Source organism: Prinia subflava, chromosome 19 (genome assembly GCF_021018805.1).
Source record: "Prinia subflava isolate CZ2003 ecotype Zambia chromosome 19, Cam_Psub_1.2, whole genome shotgun sequence".
Taxonomy (NCBI): Eukaryota; Metazoa; Chordata; class Aves; order Passeriformes; family Cisticolidae; genus Prinia; species Prinia subflava.
In genome coordinates this window covers 8,272,418-8,286,216 of record NC_086265.1, presented here as the reverse complement: position 1 = coordinate 8,286,216, position 13,799 = coordinate 8,272,418, and the positions used below count along the sequence as shown (strand labels likewise).

Here is a 13,799-nt window from a genome sequence, read left to right as displayed (position 1 = left end):
CACTTTCTGTATGGTTCAGTTCTTCTTTTAGTAAAGCGCATACAACTACCTCGAGAAGACACTCAACTTAAGGGAAATAATGTTTCACCAGCAACAGGCTGAACTTGGAATTAATTATAGCATTAACTGACATTCTAATCACTTAAAGCTGTATTAATTAAAAAGGCTACAGGTAGGAACAGTACACAGATTGAATTAAGGCACAAAGATTTAACTTAGGATCACTGAAACACACAACAATTACATGGAATTGTAACTTTTTTGGCTTTATCATAAAGCAGCATAGTAGATTTACTATATTAATTTTAAATATGATAATTTAACCATAGTCAAGCCAATTACTTGGAAGGAATGTGAGAGGGGAGAGATAAATCTGATAAGGCTAAATATGTATGACTGTGTAGTATTACGAAGAGAAGGCCTAATGTTTTCACAAATTCTCTACCAGTCAACAACAAGCACTATGTAACATTAACTCATGATCTTTGATTCTAGTTTACAACATAAAATAAGTTAGAGCTGACATAACTGTACTGCAGATACCCAGCCAGAGCAAACACTGTGAGTTCCTACATTCCTTCTGTTTTCCCTCCCTGTTTATCCCACCATGCAGGGACAACGGCAGAAGCCGCAGGAGGAGGCTACTGCAGCTCCCTGCAGCAACTGCCTACTCCCAGCTACTGCTGATCTCAATCTCTCTGTAACAGTCCTGCTTTAGGTTCTGCACTCAGCCTGCAGAGAAGCAGGAAAGAGTGAATGCTGAAGAAGTTTGTTCCTACATGTTAGCAACAGACATCCCAGGGTTTCCCCTGCTCCTCCATGCAGCTTTCATGCTGAGGAAAAGTAACTCAAGCACAGGTTTAGCCTTTTCAATAAGATCAAATTGCTTAGGAGCAAAAAATAGCGTATGACTTCAGTACGAATCCCTTGAAAAGCAGGTGGGCAGCCCCCCACTCAAACCTGAGGTAGCACAATGCTGATATTGGCAGTGTTGCAAGACACACAACACTGGTAATCACAGAAACAGTCAATTAACATGCAAAGCAGCATAGGACACCTCTTGCATATTAAGTGTGATGTCTGCTCATTGCTATTGTATAGATCAAACACAATCAATAGGACTGGTTATGCTTGCTAGTTTTAAATAGTAAGAGCTATATGCTCTCTAAGAAGAGTCTGACATCAAAATCACTTTTTGATCCCATGTTTCTTACTCAGACAGCTGTTCCATAGCTCTTATGAACCTATTTGAGATTACTATAATCACTGCTAAAGTGGACACTGGCAGGGAGGGGGTGGAGTGACAGTAGAATTCTTCCCCCTGTTAAACTCTACCAAGCCATGAAAACTCAGAGGACACAGGTGTGTCTGCTCTCTTGGACAGAGAGATTAGGTATTTCTGGAATTCACTCTAATTACTGTTTTCTTCAGACTAGAGCTCTTTCTAGGGTCACCGGGACAGTTCTTACAATTAAACAAAAAAATACTTCCCAAAGGGAGCCGAAAGCGGCCGTAACCATTTCCCAAGCTGAAATGCCCAGAGTGGCATGCAGGCCACACTGGGGGTTGATACCCAGTTCGTATTTTGAAATGGATGCCTGATTTGACAGAAAGGGGCGGTACAGCTACAGAAGGATGACTTGCCAAGTCCACTTCCTGTTCTCTCATTCATTTAGCAAATTCCTTTAATTCCTGCCTCAAACTGCACGTTCAGAGACTGCTGTTCTCTCACTCCATTTACAAACCTCTCTCACCAGCAGGTCACAAGGAAACACATAAATCGGTTTGTCTGTGCTGCATCCATTTGCCATGGATTTTTTCCAATGCTGGCATTACGGTTTTCACAGGATATTAAGAACAGAACCATGTCATTTTGGGGGAGGATTTTTTAATACTGTTATGTTTGGAAAGAGGGACAGTGGCTGTGCAGCTTCCAAGTCCGAATGGTTTCTTGCACCTCATCTCACCAATTTCCTCACAGCTACACAAAAAAGGTTTCCAGGAACCTTCGCGATCCAGAGGCTGACGGTCGTTTGGGTAAAAGGGAAAAACCACAATCCGCCTGCAAGACTGCGGCGTCCACCCAAGCTGAGGCGGGGGAGAGCCCGCGGTGCCCGGGGCGAGCAGCGCGGCTCCGGCGCGGCGCCGCCCCCTCCCCGGAGCGGGAGGTCCCTCAGGCGACGAGTGACTCTGCACAAATCGCGGCCGCTCCGCACGCCGCGGGGACGCAGCTCCGGGGATGGAAGGATGGACGGACGGATGGATGAACAGAAGCGGCAGCCCAGAGTCCGCACCGGGGGCGGTCTCGGCCCCGCGCGCCTTCCCGCGGCGCCCAGCGGGACGGCGGCCACGCTCCGGAGGGAAGGAAGGAGGGGACGGAGTAGATCCCCCCCTGCGGCCTGGCCCCCTCTCCCCGCCCTCAGCGCTCCCCCGGCCCGCCTAGGCCGCGGCCCCCCCTCTCCTAGAGACGGGGTGAGACAGAAGAGGGGGGACCCCGACCCCGCGGCTTCTCCGCTGCCCCTCTGCGCTCACCTGGAAGTGCTCCTGGAAACGAATGGGCAGTATCTGAGCCATGGTTGGGGTCGAGCTCCCCGGGGCAGGGGCGCGGGGCAAGGGCGGGCAGTGAAGCGGGGCGGCCGCCGGTGCTCCCCTCACGGCGGCGGGAGCGGCGCAGGCGCGGAGCCCTCGCTGGGATGGCGCCCGGCGCGCCCGCCGCCCTCCTCGGCCTCAGCGCGGGGCCGCTCACTCGCCGGGATCACTCCGCACCTCACCGGCCTGCCAGGGTCTCCTCAAATAGTCCCTCCCTGCCGCGCTTCTTCTCCGCCCATCGCCGTCACCTCCCTCACCCTCCCGCCTTCCTCTGCCCCGCTATCCCTCACTCCCGCTGAGGGCACGGGCTGGGGACAGGGCTCTGAGGAGAGGGTGGTCCCCGCCGCGGCTGCGGCCAGCGGAGAGGGGCGGGAGGGGTTGTCAGTGCCGGTATCCTTCCGCTGCTGCCACACACGCTCACGTGACCCGGCCCCCTGCCCGCCGCCCTCCGGCGCTGCCCCCGGCCCGCCCTCAGGCCGAGGCTGCTCCTGACCCAGCCGATCGCGACCCCTGCGGCTGCCCCTTGACCCACCCGAGCCCCGACCCCCACTGCTGCCCCCTGACCCACCCGATCCCCCGGGGCTCCTCCCGACCCACCCTCACACCGGCCCTCTGCCCACCCTCACACCGGCCTTCGGGGTCCCTCCCGGCCCGCCTTCACACCGACCCCCTGCCCACCCTCACACGGACCCTCAGGCCTCCTCCCTTCCCTTCCCCACAGCTGCGCGGCGTTGCTGGGGCGATGCTCCCCTCAGCGCCCCGGGGCTCCCGCCGGAGGTGAGGAGTAAGACGGGGAACACCCAGGAGCTGCCCGGTAGGCACTGGAAGGCGGGAGCCGCCTGCATGGCACCTGCCGTCACGGCTGGCTCTGCCGAAATGCGACCCTTCTCCTGCTCCTGCTGCTCCTCCTCGGCAGCCCCAGAAGCCCAAAGGCACTGGGGTCTGGCTGGGTCAGATGGGTGCCCTTGGCCCAACACCCGCTGACTTACCCTAGCACCATGTGGGCTTTGCTCCTTGCAGTCATGCCCGAAAGGAGGTGAGGAGGTTTATGACCAGTTACTAGCTATGAAAACCATCCCATTGTTCTCCCCTGTTCAATTTCTAAATAGAAATAGGGCTCCTTCCCCAAGAGTTGACATTGTGGGTTGGAAGCTATTCAATAACCAAGAAGGGTCCAACATGCAAGAGATTCATCAGCACCTTTTTTTTTTTACTCTCACTCCTAGTCTGCCCATTAGCATTAGATGAGGGAAATGAAGTTAATGTTAGTGCTATTCTACTCCCCTAAATTACAGTAATCCTTTGAGGTGGAAATGGCTGCAGTGGTGCTAGCTCCCACAGTTTTATCCAGAGCATTGTGTTGTTCACATTTTCCCAGAGAGGTCAGCTCTGGAAAATACAAGACTGTAGGAGAATCTCTAATACAAAGCTGAACAAAGGACCCCTGAAGACTCAAAACCAGAAGGCAGATTGCAACAATTTCATATACATTACAATTTAAAACCTCATTATTTTCAATTAACCTCGTTCATTTTTAATACATGGAGTTGGGAATTACCAAAACTGGGTTAAGTTTCCAAAGGAATTGCAGGCATGGCTTGCTTAGAAACCTGGGTTCCTACAGGCACACACAGTCCCAGGCTGCAGCCATGGGGATCCCTGGTGAGGAATGGTCTACAGTGGACTGAGGAAACACTGAACAGCCCACTGAACAGATAGCTGGGAATGAGCTGCTGCTAAAAGCCCATCCCTGCAGAAATCTGGGATCTGTAGCTCTCCCCAGAGGGCTCAGGATTGGGGTTACACACCAAGGTCTGGTCTCACAAAAGAATGAAGAAAAACTGGAGGTAAAGTGAAGACAACTTTTCTTTATGTGGTCCAAAGTGGGACATCAGGACATATCCGGCACCAGCCCATTGGTATAGTGAGTTTGTTCTGTCAATTTCCCCTCAAACATTCAATTTATGGATGCTAATTAATTACATCTAGAGCTCCTATTTTTTGCTAATTTGTATCTATTTCCTAAAAAAATTCCCAAAAGCCACATGCTTTCATCACTTATTTTACAAATTGCGTAGTACCTCTTAAGCAGTGTACATAGTTATAAGATATATATTTTATATCATTGATATTTTAAAGAAATTTGTGACAAAGAAGCAACATATTTGTCTCTGAGATATTTTTATTTTTAAGAATTACAAATGCATGTAAGTCACTGTGTACTGTGTGCAGTCTTTGTAGTCTGGCACTAAGCTGCTGTCATGAGCTAGAAAGATCACTGGCTAAGGAAACCGAGGCTCTTTTAAAGTGTAATTAAAATTAAAGGTCTGTTATATTTCTTCACTCCAATTTTAATAATATAATCCTTCATGCCCACTCCCAGCTGGCCAAATCCTAATTACAACATCCCATAATTTCTGTAGTAAAAAAAGTATCTCACTTTATGTAAAAGTGCTTTGCCACACTTCTGTCTGCTGATGTCTTTCTCATTTGTACCTTCTTTGCACTGCTCTGTGTTTAAGTATCTGTCCTTTATAAAACCTGGCTTTGCTGATCCCAAGGGTTGGATTCTTTGCAAGTGTGATTCGCTCTGAAAAGTGAGCTGAGAGTGTTGGACATTTTGGCACAAATCAAAAAAATAGGAAAAGTATTTTGCCATCTTTGCTCCACTCTGCAGCCTGCTGAGCTTCTGCAGCTACAGAGACTGACCTCTGCACTGTCAGCTGTGTGCACTGATGTTTTAACTGAGCCTTTTAACCTTGTTTTCTATATTTAGTTTGGGGTCTCTCAATGAAAAGGCATTACTGACCTTATTTAAGGTATTTTTCCTGCAGTCTATAGTCTGTTGAATAGGAATGTAAAAGGTCTCTAATGGTTTGCTGTGTTAGTGCCCCTGTGATTAGCTGACTGCTACTCCCCTGCTCCTTTGTACAAGGCAGAGCCACAGCCCTCAGCAGCTGAGAAGGGTGTAATCCCTAGCAATCCTTTAACAATGCAAATGGAAAAGCTCCTGGTAAATGTTTCTCTATTTTTTTTAGAAGTTGCTCTCATCCAAATATTTGGGTTTCTGGCTCGTCCTATGGATGGCAGCCCGATGCTCTTTTTCCAATGTTTGAGAAGAGCCACATTTTTGTCTTGGAGGGGCTGTTATTTACATGGAAAAATGTCGTATGTTCGTTCCCAGTCTTCTTCCCACAGAATCAGCCAAGGAAGTCTCACCGAAAAAACAATGTGCATTTCTCTTAAATGTTTCTCTCAGTTTCTTGCTCAACAACATCCGTTCAAATCACTGGTTAACTACACAAATATTCAATTTCCAAATGTTTGGCCACTTTCCTGTTTTGATATCAGAAGGTAAAAATGTCACCGGCACATCTTCTGCCCTGTATGGGAAAGACTCCACTACAGGAGATCTGCTTGAGTGGGAACACCCAAGCACTTGGAGAGTTCCTCAAAGTGCAGCTCCAAGAAACAAGGAGTCTGTGGGTTGGACTTGCACATCCTTGTGCATGATCACTGCAGACTGCTGGAGAGCTGCTGCATGTGGCAGAGCACTGAACGCAGGGTGTTGATCCACATCTGTTCTCAGATGAATGCTGCCTGGCACTGTCACAGCATCGATGTTTTGCCTAACAGATAAATGCAAACCTTGGGAACGCTGGATCAGCACTCACAGCACAAAGATGTTTTGGTGCAGCAATTGACAGGGTGTCACAACAACTCCTAAAGTTCTGATTCGGTCTCTTGTGGAGAAAATTTGCATTTCGTGCATCCCAAAGCCCTCACTGACTGATCTGTTTGCTTCAGAATCCAGTTTGAAATTGTACTCCTTGTTTTTCAAACCACACCCTTGCTCCTTGGACTTCTTTCCAGCTTGTCTCCTGGAGACGGCAGAGTCTGCCCCTTTCCTCCCCTCTGCCTCTTCTCTCTCCTTCCAACAAACTCCTTGCTGCTGAGTCAAGAACTGTCTTCTATCATTGTCTCCCATCCAGAACTGTCCCTTGTCCTACAGTCCTTCATTTTACTGCAAAGTTCCATTCAAATAATGCTCTTTTCTCCTGGAATTCAATTATCCTTTTCCATCTGTTCTTACTGAATGCATAACTCTGGGTCATACCAAGCACTCTGAGGCTCTGGATGAGTTTTCTCTGTGGTATTTGTAAGTCATTGTGCAAGCTCCTTAGAGCAGGCTGGTAAAAATTGTAATGTTTTTGAAGAAGTTATTTGAAATGTAAAGATTATGTTGCAGAGTTGCTTAACATGTAACTGTTTAATGTCTAATTCATTCTTTGACAGGAGAATGTTGTTGTATGTGCTTAGCATTTCAAGACAGTCCTGTTCTGGTGAATTTTACTCTTGACATGTTCTTGATAAAGGTCACTTTATGAATTTAGTTCAGTATATAAAGCCCCATCCTGTATTCCCTGCACATGAAAGCTCTGCTGGAGATCATCATCTCCATCAGCAGATTCTGATAGCATTTAATGTCCAAGTGAACAGGAGTGTCTGGAGGCAGTAGCAGTGCAGGCTGGAGGTGTTTATGTTCCCCACAGAGAATGCCATGGTGATACACAATTTACCTGCAATGTGCAAACAGTATGCTTGTCTTGCCTTCCAGGAGCATTTCCATTTGAAGGAGCCATTTCTGTCCATGGGCAGGACACCAACATCGATGCTCTCTGGGCATTCACAGAGTTGTTTGCTCCTCCCTGGGCACTGGTGTTCTTCAGGCTTTGCAACACAGGTGCTGAATTCCTTGCATGGCAGTTTCTCGGCTGAAATTGCAACTCCTCCAGCCCAGCCTTGTAAAAACAGGGGTGCAGTGGTCAGTGACGCAAAGCCGGGTAAAGGGCAGGGGAGTCAACGTCTGTCTTCAAAATCCTGCATCAGGGCTGCATCCTACACCAGCCTTTTTAGAAGCTGAATTCCTCCTGAGTGTTTTCTCTGGCAGCTCATTCATCAAATGGGTAGAGACTGAATGTGCTCTTTGAAAATATGAGCAATGGCAAGACAGGAGGTAGCCCATATAAATCCAGCGTGCATCTCCTGCTAATTTCACTAGGTTTGGAAGGACACAAACCCAGCTATGTTTATAATAGACCAAGTAAAATTCTAGCCTAAAGGATCTGATCCTTAATTACCATTTAGGAGCAGAACTAGTCAGTGAATAAACAGGGAATGAGAAAGGGATGGAAAGGACCTGGAGGGTCTGCTGGTTATCACAAGTGTCCTACAGCAAGGCCAGTGTTGTCCAATTGCAGATTAATAGAGTGATTTGAGAAATGCTGAATATATTTCAGGGTCTTTTAGCTATTTCCTTTGAAACAGACCCTCGAGAGGGAAAACCTCAGTGTTCATTTTCTTAACATTATTATATTACCCAGGAAAGAGAATGAAGCCAAGAAAAGCAGAAACTGAGTTACATTTTAAAATATAGTTGTAAACCACACGGATGATAAACAGACTTTATTTTCTAAAGGGTATTTACAATATATTTCCCCTTCTCCTACTCCTGGAAAGAAGTACTCTCTAAATTCATCATCTATGAATTTCCCCATCCTCAGAAGGAAGCAAGTCTTTATGAGTGTGCTTTCACTATGTTTGCCTGTTTCCTTTTCCCCCCCACAGTCAGTTTTGAGACCACTGGCCAAATTCAGCCATATGTGATGGAGAGGACCAAGCTCAAAGATACCGGATTCCAGCAAGTTTTATGAAAATAGGCAGCCAGAATGGAGAGACTTTTATTTAGAAGGAATGGCTGAAGTGGGAGTTCAGCCTTTACTGGCAAATCTATGAAGCAGTCAGTGCAAATCATGAAAAAAAAATCTCTGACCAAGGTCAGTACCTTCTTGAATTAGTTTTATTGTTCATGAAATATTTTTGTTCCCTTTTGTTATGCCCAAATTCCTGCGTGTATATGAATCTGTACCTTTGTCTGCATTAGCTTTAAATATAGGTTCAGAAATCCTCTTCCAAAACCACCATTATTTTCTGAACTGTGTTCTCCCCTTCAAAAATAGGTTTTTGTTAGACCATGTAATGCTGTTTTATGTAACACAAAAGCTGTGGGTTTTTTTCTACTTTTTCAGCTTTAGGACTTCAGGACGCTGAAGATAAAAGTCACTCACTCTCATTTTCTTTTTCATTCCTGGCTTTCTCTGTCTGGAGTTGTTTGTGGAACAGGTTTTAATGGAAATTCTCTGCATTTCTTGCTTCTTAATGACATTTACAAGCTGAATGTAACAGACTGGCTTTTCTGGAACTTCAGTCTCAACTAGAATATTCGAGATACAAACACAACACAAAGATCTTTCCCAGAGAGATTCGACCATCACACATTTACTACCTTTTAGATTATTGACAACAAACAAGATGGCTGAGCTGGAATAAGAAGTAGTCAAGCACAGGTTTACAAGCTGAAAGTCCTCATAATCAAATGTCTACCTAAAAAAAATTCCTACTAATGCTCAATGCCTGCTAGGCAGAAGCAATACATAAGCACTTTACAACCCTGTCACTGGAATGAATTTAGATGACACAAGATGAGGACAGCTGTGCCCCTTTATGCCAGAGCTTTCAGTGTAACTGATGCTGCTTGTGTGAGGAATGTTGAAAAGAGGGAGAAAACCTGTGCAGAGGCCTTAACAAGCACCAGAGGGAACTTACAATGCTGTCTTTTTAGGGTATAATTAATCTTTCTAAAAAGATCTTCCCGAATTTAAAGAGTATTTGGTACTTTCTACTTTTCTAAAGGCCTGAGGGATGCCCTGAAACATAAAAAATTACATCACACTTTTGGCAAACTGTTCCAGATATGTAGTGTATCTTAAGCAAACACAGAAATAAAAGGGGAAGCATACAAAGTGCTAACTAAACCATTTATTTAGCATTTTGTTGTCATGTTTCTTCACAGATTTTTGGTTCTTATTATGGAAAAATGTGATCTAATAAAGTACTAATTTCAAAAAGAATATATGAAGGTCGTTATGGAGGAGCTTTTAGTTGCCTCCTTTCTAAACCAAGCCATACTGCAACGAGGAAGCAAAGGGATGATTTCTACCCCCAGTGCCAGAATTTTCCTTCTTTCATCTTAGCTCTCCACAAGTCATTTGCTCCAGCTCAACCAGAGTCTAGTGCTTAAAATTCTGGATGGAGTAAGGCTCAAGCTACAGCACACCAAAAGTGAGTCATCTGTGTGTGTTTCTACCCATTTTATGAAGACTGAAACATGTTAATAATAAGCAGCTCTTCTTTTGTTTCTTCGGTCATGCTGGAAGAGGCAAACTAAAGAACTGAAAGAAACAAGTTTAGTGTTAAGAAATAAGCACTTTCATGGGCCCCAAAGGTCATTAAATATGTGCATATTTCTCTTCTAGCTCAGAATGTGACTGAGACAGCACATGATGTGTTGTCTGATGCAAGAACTGTGTTCAGTTAATGCATATTGCCAAGTTTGTGTCTGCAAACGGGAGCTTGATTTGCTATATCTGGACTGTGACTAGTCATACTCCTGCATGAAGGCAGCAAAATAGCAGAATAAATGGTAGAACACAGGGAACTCCTGAGCTTTTTAATCAATTATTCCAAAACAAGGGTAGTCAAATCCAGGCCATAGGATTTAAATGCAGCCTGAATCCACTCTCATTTATGATATAAACATTTTGGAATGGTCTGTCCTTTCCCAGTCCACCCACTCATGTCAAGGAATGATGTGGTTGGATTTGCTGGTGATGCCAAGGCCGTGGTAAGATGTAGGCACAGTCTCTGCTTGGGCAGGGCTTCCTGCTGCATTCACTGCTGTGTGACCTCCTCAGCTGCTGGGTCACAGAACAACAAGGCAGCATCTATCACACTGCTGATCTCAGATATCACTTCCTCGTCATCTCCATTCATAGCTACATATGACATGCAGAATTATTTTCAGCTCTACTTGGCTTGCATGTAATCCAGCTTTGCAGCTCCTCCCTGGACTCTGTAAATACAACAGCAGCAAGAAGCCACCTTTTGTCCCTTTGGGCCAGGGGGACATGCCAAACAGCAACATGGATGTGTTCCTGAAGACCAAACTGCTTTCTGTAAGGCTGCTCACAGACTTCATAATCCATCTGTTTTCTGTAAAATGCAGTTATTTACAGCAAAGTTCACTTCACAGTACAGTAGCTGCTGTTTATGTTGCTATTTCTGTGAGGCTCAATATTGTCTATTTTTCATTGTATCTCAATGCTGCCTTTAATTGCCTCTTTCCAGCAGATTTACGTATTATCCCTCCCGGCTGTTCACACACAGACTTCCCCTTACTTGGCAATCTTCCAGTCATTCCCTACTACAGAGGTACTAAAACAGCAGAGCAGTTGATGAGAGTTAAAATAAAACTACATTATGTTGTACTACATGGCCTACAGATGACTGAGCAATTGGACAACAGAGCATCCAACTCTCATCAGAGGTTCTCTTCCTTCTCTTGACTGTTCATTTTATACCTTTGGGCAGTACAAAAAAAGGTGGTAGAGGCTCAACAAATGTATCTTGAAATGTTATCTAATGCCTTTATTTATCACTACTCCAGGGAAGAGTATTTTGGAATTAATGATTCTCTCAAATAACAAACAAAAATTGTTCTCACAGGAATCAGCTTCATAATCCTGACCCTTGAGACATGTGGGGCAGCAGAGACACTCCCTGGAGATCTCTTGGGATCATTAACGCAGCCAGGCTGACTCAGCAGTACATCTACATGTGCCCAACTGCAAAAATATAAGGAAGCTTAATGATTTTAATGTGGTACTCAACATAAATACACACCTGTTTCCTAAATAAGTACATTCCTAATTTAAGGCTCCAGTGTCTTGCTGTTTAATGCACCCAGACCCCACTGCTCTGTCATTGCCAATAGCTGCTGGTGTCCAGTAACACATGGAAACCAGCAAGGTGGGGCTGTGTCCCACAGAAGAGCTGCTTTGGTGTCCAGTAACACATGGAAACCAGCAAGGTGGGGCTGTGTCCCACAGAAGAGCTGCTTTGGTTGTCCTCTTCATCCTACCTCACCTGGACACAGGTGAAGCCCTCGTGTTCCTGGCAGGCTGCCACTGTAAACCCAGCACAGCTGGCATGAGTGGAGAGTAAGACCTCAATATTGCATTTCAAAAACTGATTAGTAGAGCAGGTGATTGAAAAGAAGGTGTTTGTTCAGCTTGTGGAGATTGTGGAAAAGAAAACAGCTCCAGAAATCCACAGTGGAAATGTTACAGCAGTCGGGTACATCAGATTCCTGTAAATGAGCTTCCCTCCCTCCACCTTTGGCTGCAAGGATGAAGGTCTTAGACTTGACAAGCACTCGAAATCCAGCTCAACAGAAAGCCATTCAAAAGGGTCAAGAGCAAGGATTCGTGCAGTAAAATAAATACCTGGTGATGGAAAAATCTTTCTCCATTTTTCCTCCCACGTTTTGGAATTATTGTGCCAGGAAATTATTAAATCACACAAGTTTCAGTAATGAATGTATTGCTTGGATGGCATGGGAAGTTGCTGAGGGATTTGGCTAAGGAAAATAACTTTCCTAAGTCAGTGATGAAAGATCAGATAGATGAGCAGGACTACAACTTATGTGGACTTCTGCAAATAGTACTGGTATGGGACTGTATTCTTCAAATTAATACAAGCGAGCATTAAGAGGAGGCATGTGCATAAAAAACAGAGGGATCTTCAGTATTTTCTGCTTTCATTCAGCACAAAAGTTCCCAGTGATATTTTGGTTTAACTGGGAAGACTCTGACACCTAATCAGAAAGGGACAAATCAGAGTTGTTAAAGCACTTTGTATCTAGAAGTATATTTAAGTCTTGAGAACAAGGTTACACTTGCAGTGCCACAAATGCCAGTTCAGGGCATGCCAGGGTTGTTCTGTGTCTCAAGGCTGGTGCCTTCATAAGAGGCCCCTCACAAGCTTGTTTTCTCCCCTGCACTTTGCAATTCAGTTTTAGGTCATTCAACGAAAACTAACCCATCACTGAATTATTGCAACTATGTCATTTAGGAAAAACCCCTTGTCTCCTTATGGTGATGCAGTATGTAGTGATGAGGATTTTCTGCTCAGTCACACCTGCAAAGGGAGCACGTGGAGAAGAGGTGGGAGGTGGCAGTGGCAGCTTGGCTGCAGCAAGGTGGGCTCTGCATCGTCCCTGCCTGCGCCTGCCTGGCGTTCTGAGCACGTGTGGGGAGGAGCCCAAAGGCACCAACAAACCCCGCCAGCTCCTGTCCATGCTGGATGACTGTGTGGAGCTTTGGGAACAAAAATAAATGCCAGAAATGCCAACAGCCTGTATCAGCAATGTACAATGAAACAGATAAAATGACTCACAGGTCTCCTCTGCAGTGCTGTTAGCAGCCTGTATATTTTCAGGGGGGAAGATGACCTGGAATTGTCTGAGTCTCCATCAAAATCCTGCCTTTTAAGCGTTCTTGGCTTTCCACAAGAGTTAAATTACAAGTAATAAGTCCTTGGGCATTCAGTCCTGGTCATCCTACTTGCATTATTCCAGGAGGAAAAATAGCTGATGATGTTCCTTACAAAGCTTTTTCCATGGGCAGGTGGATGCAATTGGGCTTCAACCTTTGCTTTATTGCGTGACCTATTTATATCAAACTGCTGGGTTTTTTGGCTGCCTCTCTGCCCAGTTTTCAGTCAAAGAGGGAAGGAACATGCTGTCATCATCATCCAAGAGGATCAGTGGCCAAGATGTAAACAGATGGGCCAATCCAGGCACAAGGAAATGTGAAAACAGGGCCACAAAGTTAGGACTTCCAAGACCTGGGTTTGGGAGCACCAGTCTGCAGTAACCCAGCACTGACATTACCATGGAGCTCACTGGAGCCAAGAGCAGACACCCAAACAGCCAACAAACTTTACATGCAAACAAACAGCACAGAAATTCCAAGAGGCTCAAATTGTAGGGCAAGCAGGTCAGATTTTATACCTACATAATTCAAACTAAATTAGAACTGGCAAAATCAATACACATACTGGTGTTACATACTTGGATGAGCATCCTTTACCTCCCCTTCCTCACTCATTCCCCAGGAGGGGGGGACTGCACTGTGAGCAAGGAAGTCCTTGAGAAGACACAAAGGGTTGAAAAGCCTGACTAGCCATAAACAGCTATGAGAAATACCCTTAAGACTCTGAAACTGATTCTCATGCCAGCAGAGCCACCA

General features: G+C 45.6%; 1 protein-coding gene and 1 long non-coding RNA gene across 4 annotated transcripts in view; one reads left to right on the top strand and one right to left on the bottom strand.

The window, feature by feature from the left end:
• CLTCL1 (clathrin heavy chain like 1) overlaps positions 1–3,016 on the bottom strand; it is a 34,466-nt gene extending 31,450 nt beyond the window's left edge. For 2 of the 3 annotated variants that reach the window (XM_063415826.1, XM_063415828.1), the window contains exon 1: positions 2,533–3,016. In XM_063415826.1, coding sequence (XP_063271896.1) covers positions 2,533–2,574 — 42 coding nt within the window. In that variant the 5' untranslated portion in view covers positions 2,575–3,016. The remainder of the gene's footprint in view (positions 1–2,532) is intronic. The other variant, XM_063415827.1, reaches the window with a different exon arrangement.
• Positions 3,017–5,140: 2,124 nt separating this feature from the next.
• On the top strand, positions 5,141–11,985 carry LOC134560329 (uncharacterized). The gene is made up of 3 exons (XR_010082717.1): positions 5,141–7,333; positions 8,218–8,426; positions 11,215–11,985. It is a non-coding gene; the product is annotated as an uncharacterized LOC134560329 (long non-coding RNA).
• Positions 11,986–13,799: the final 1,814 nt, after the last annotated feature.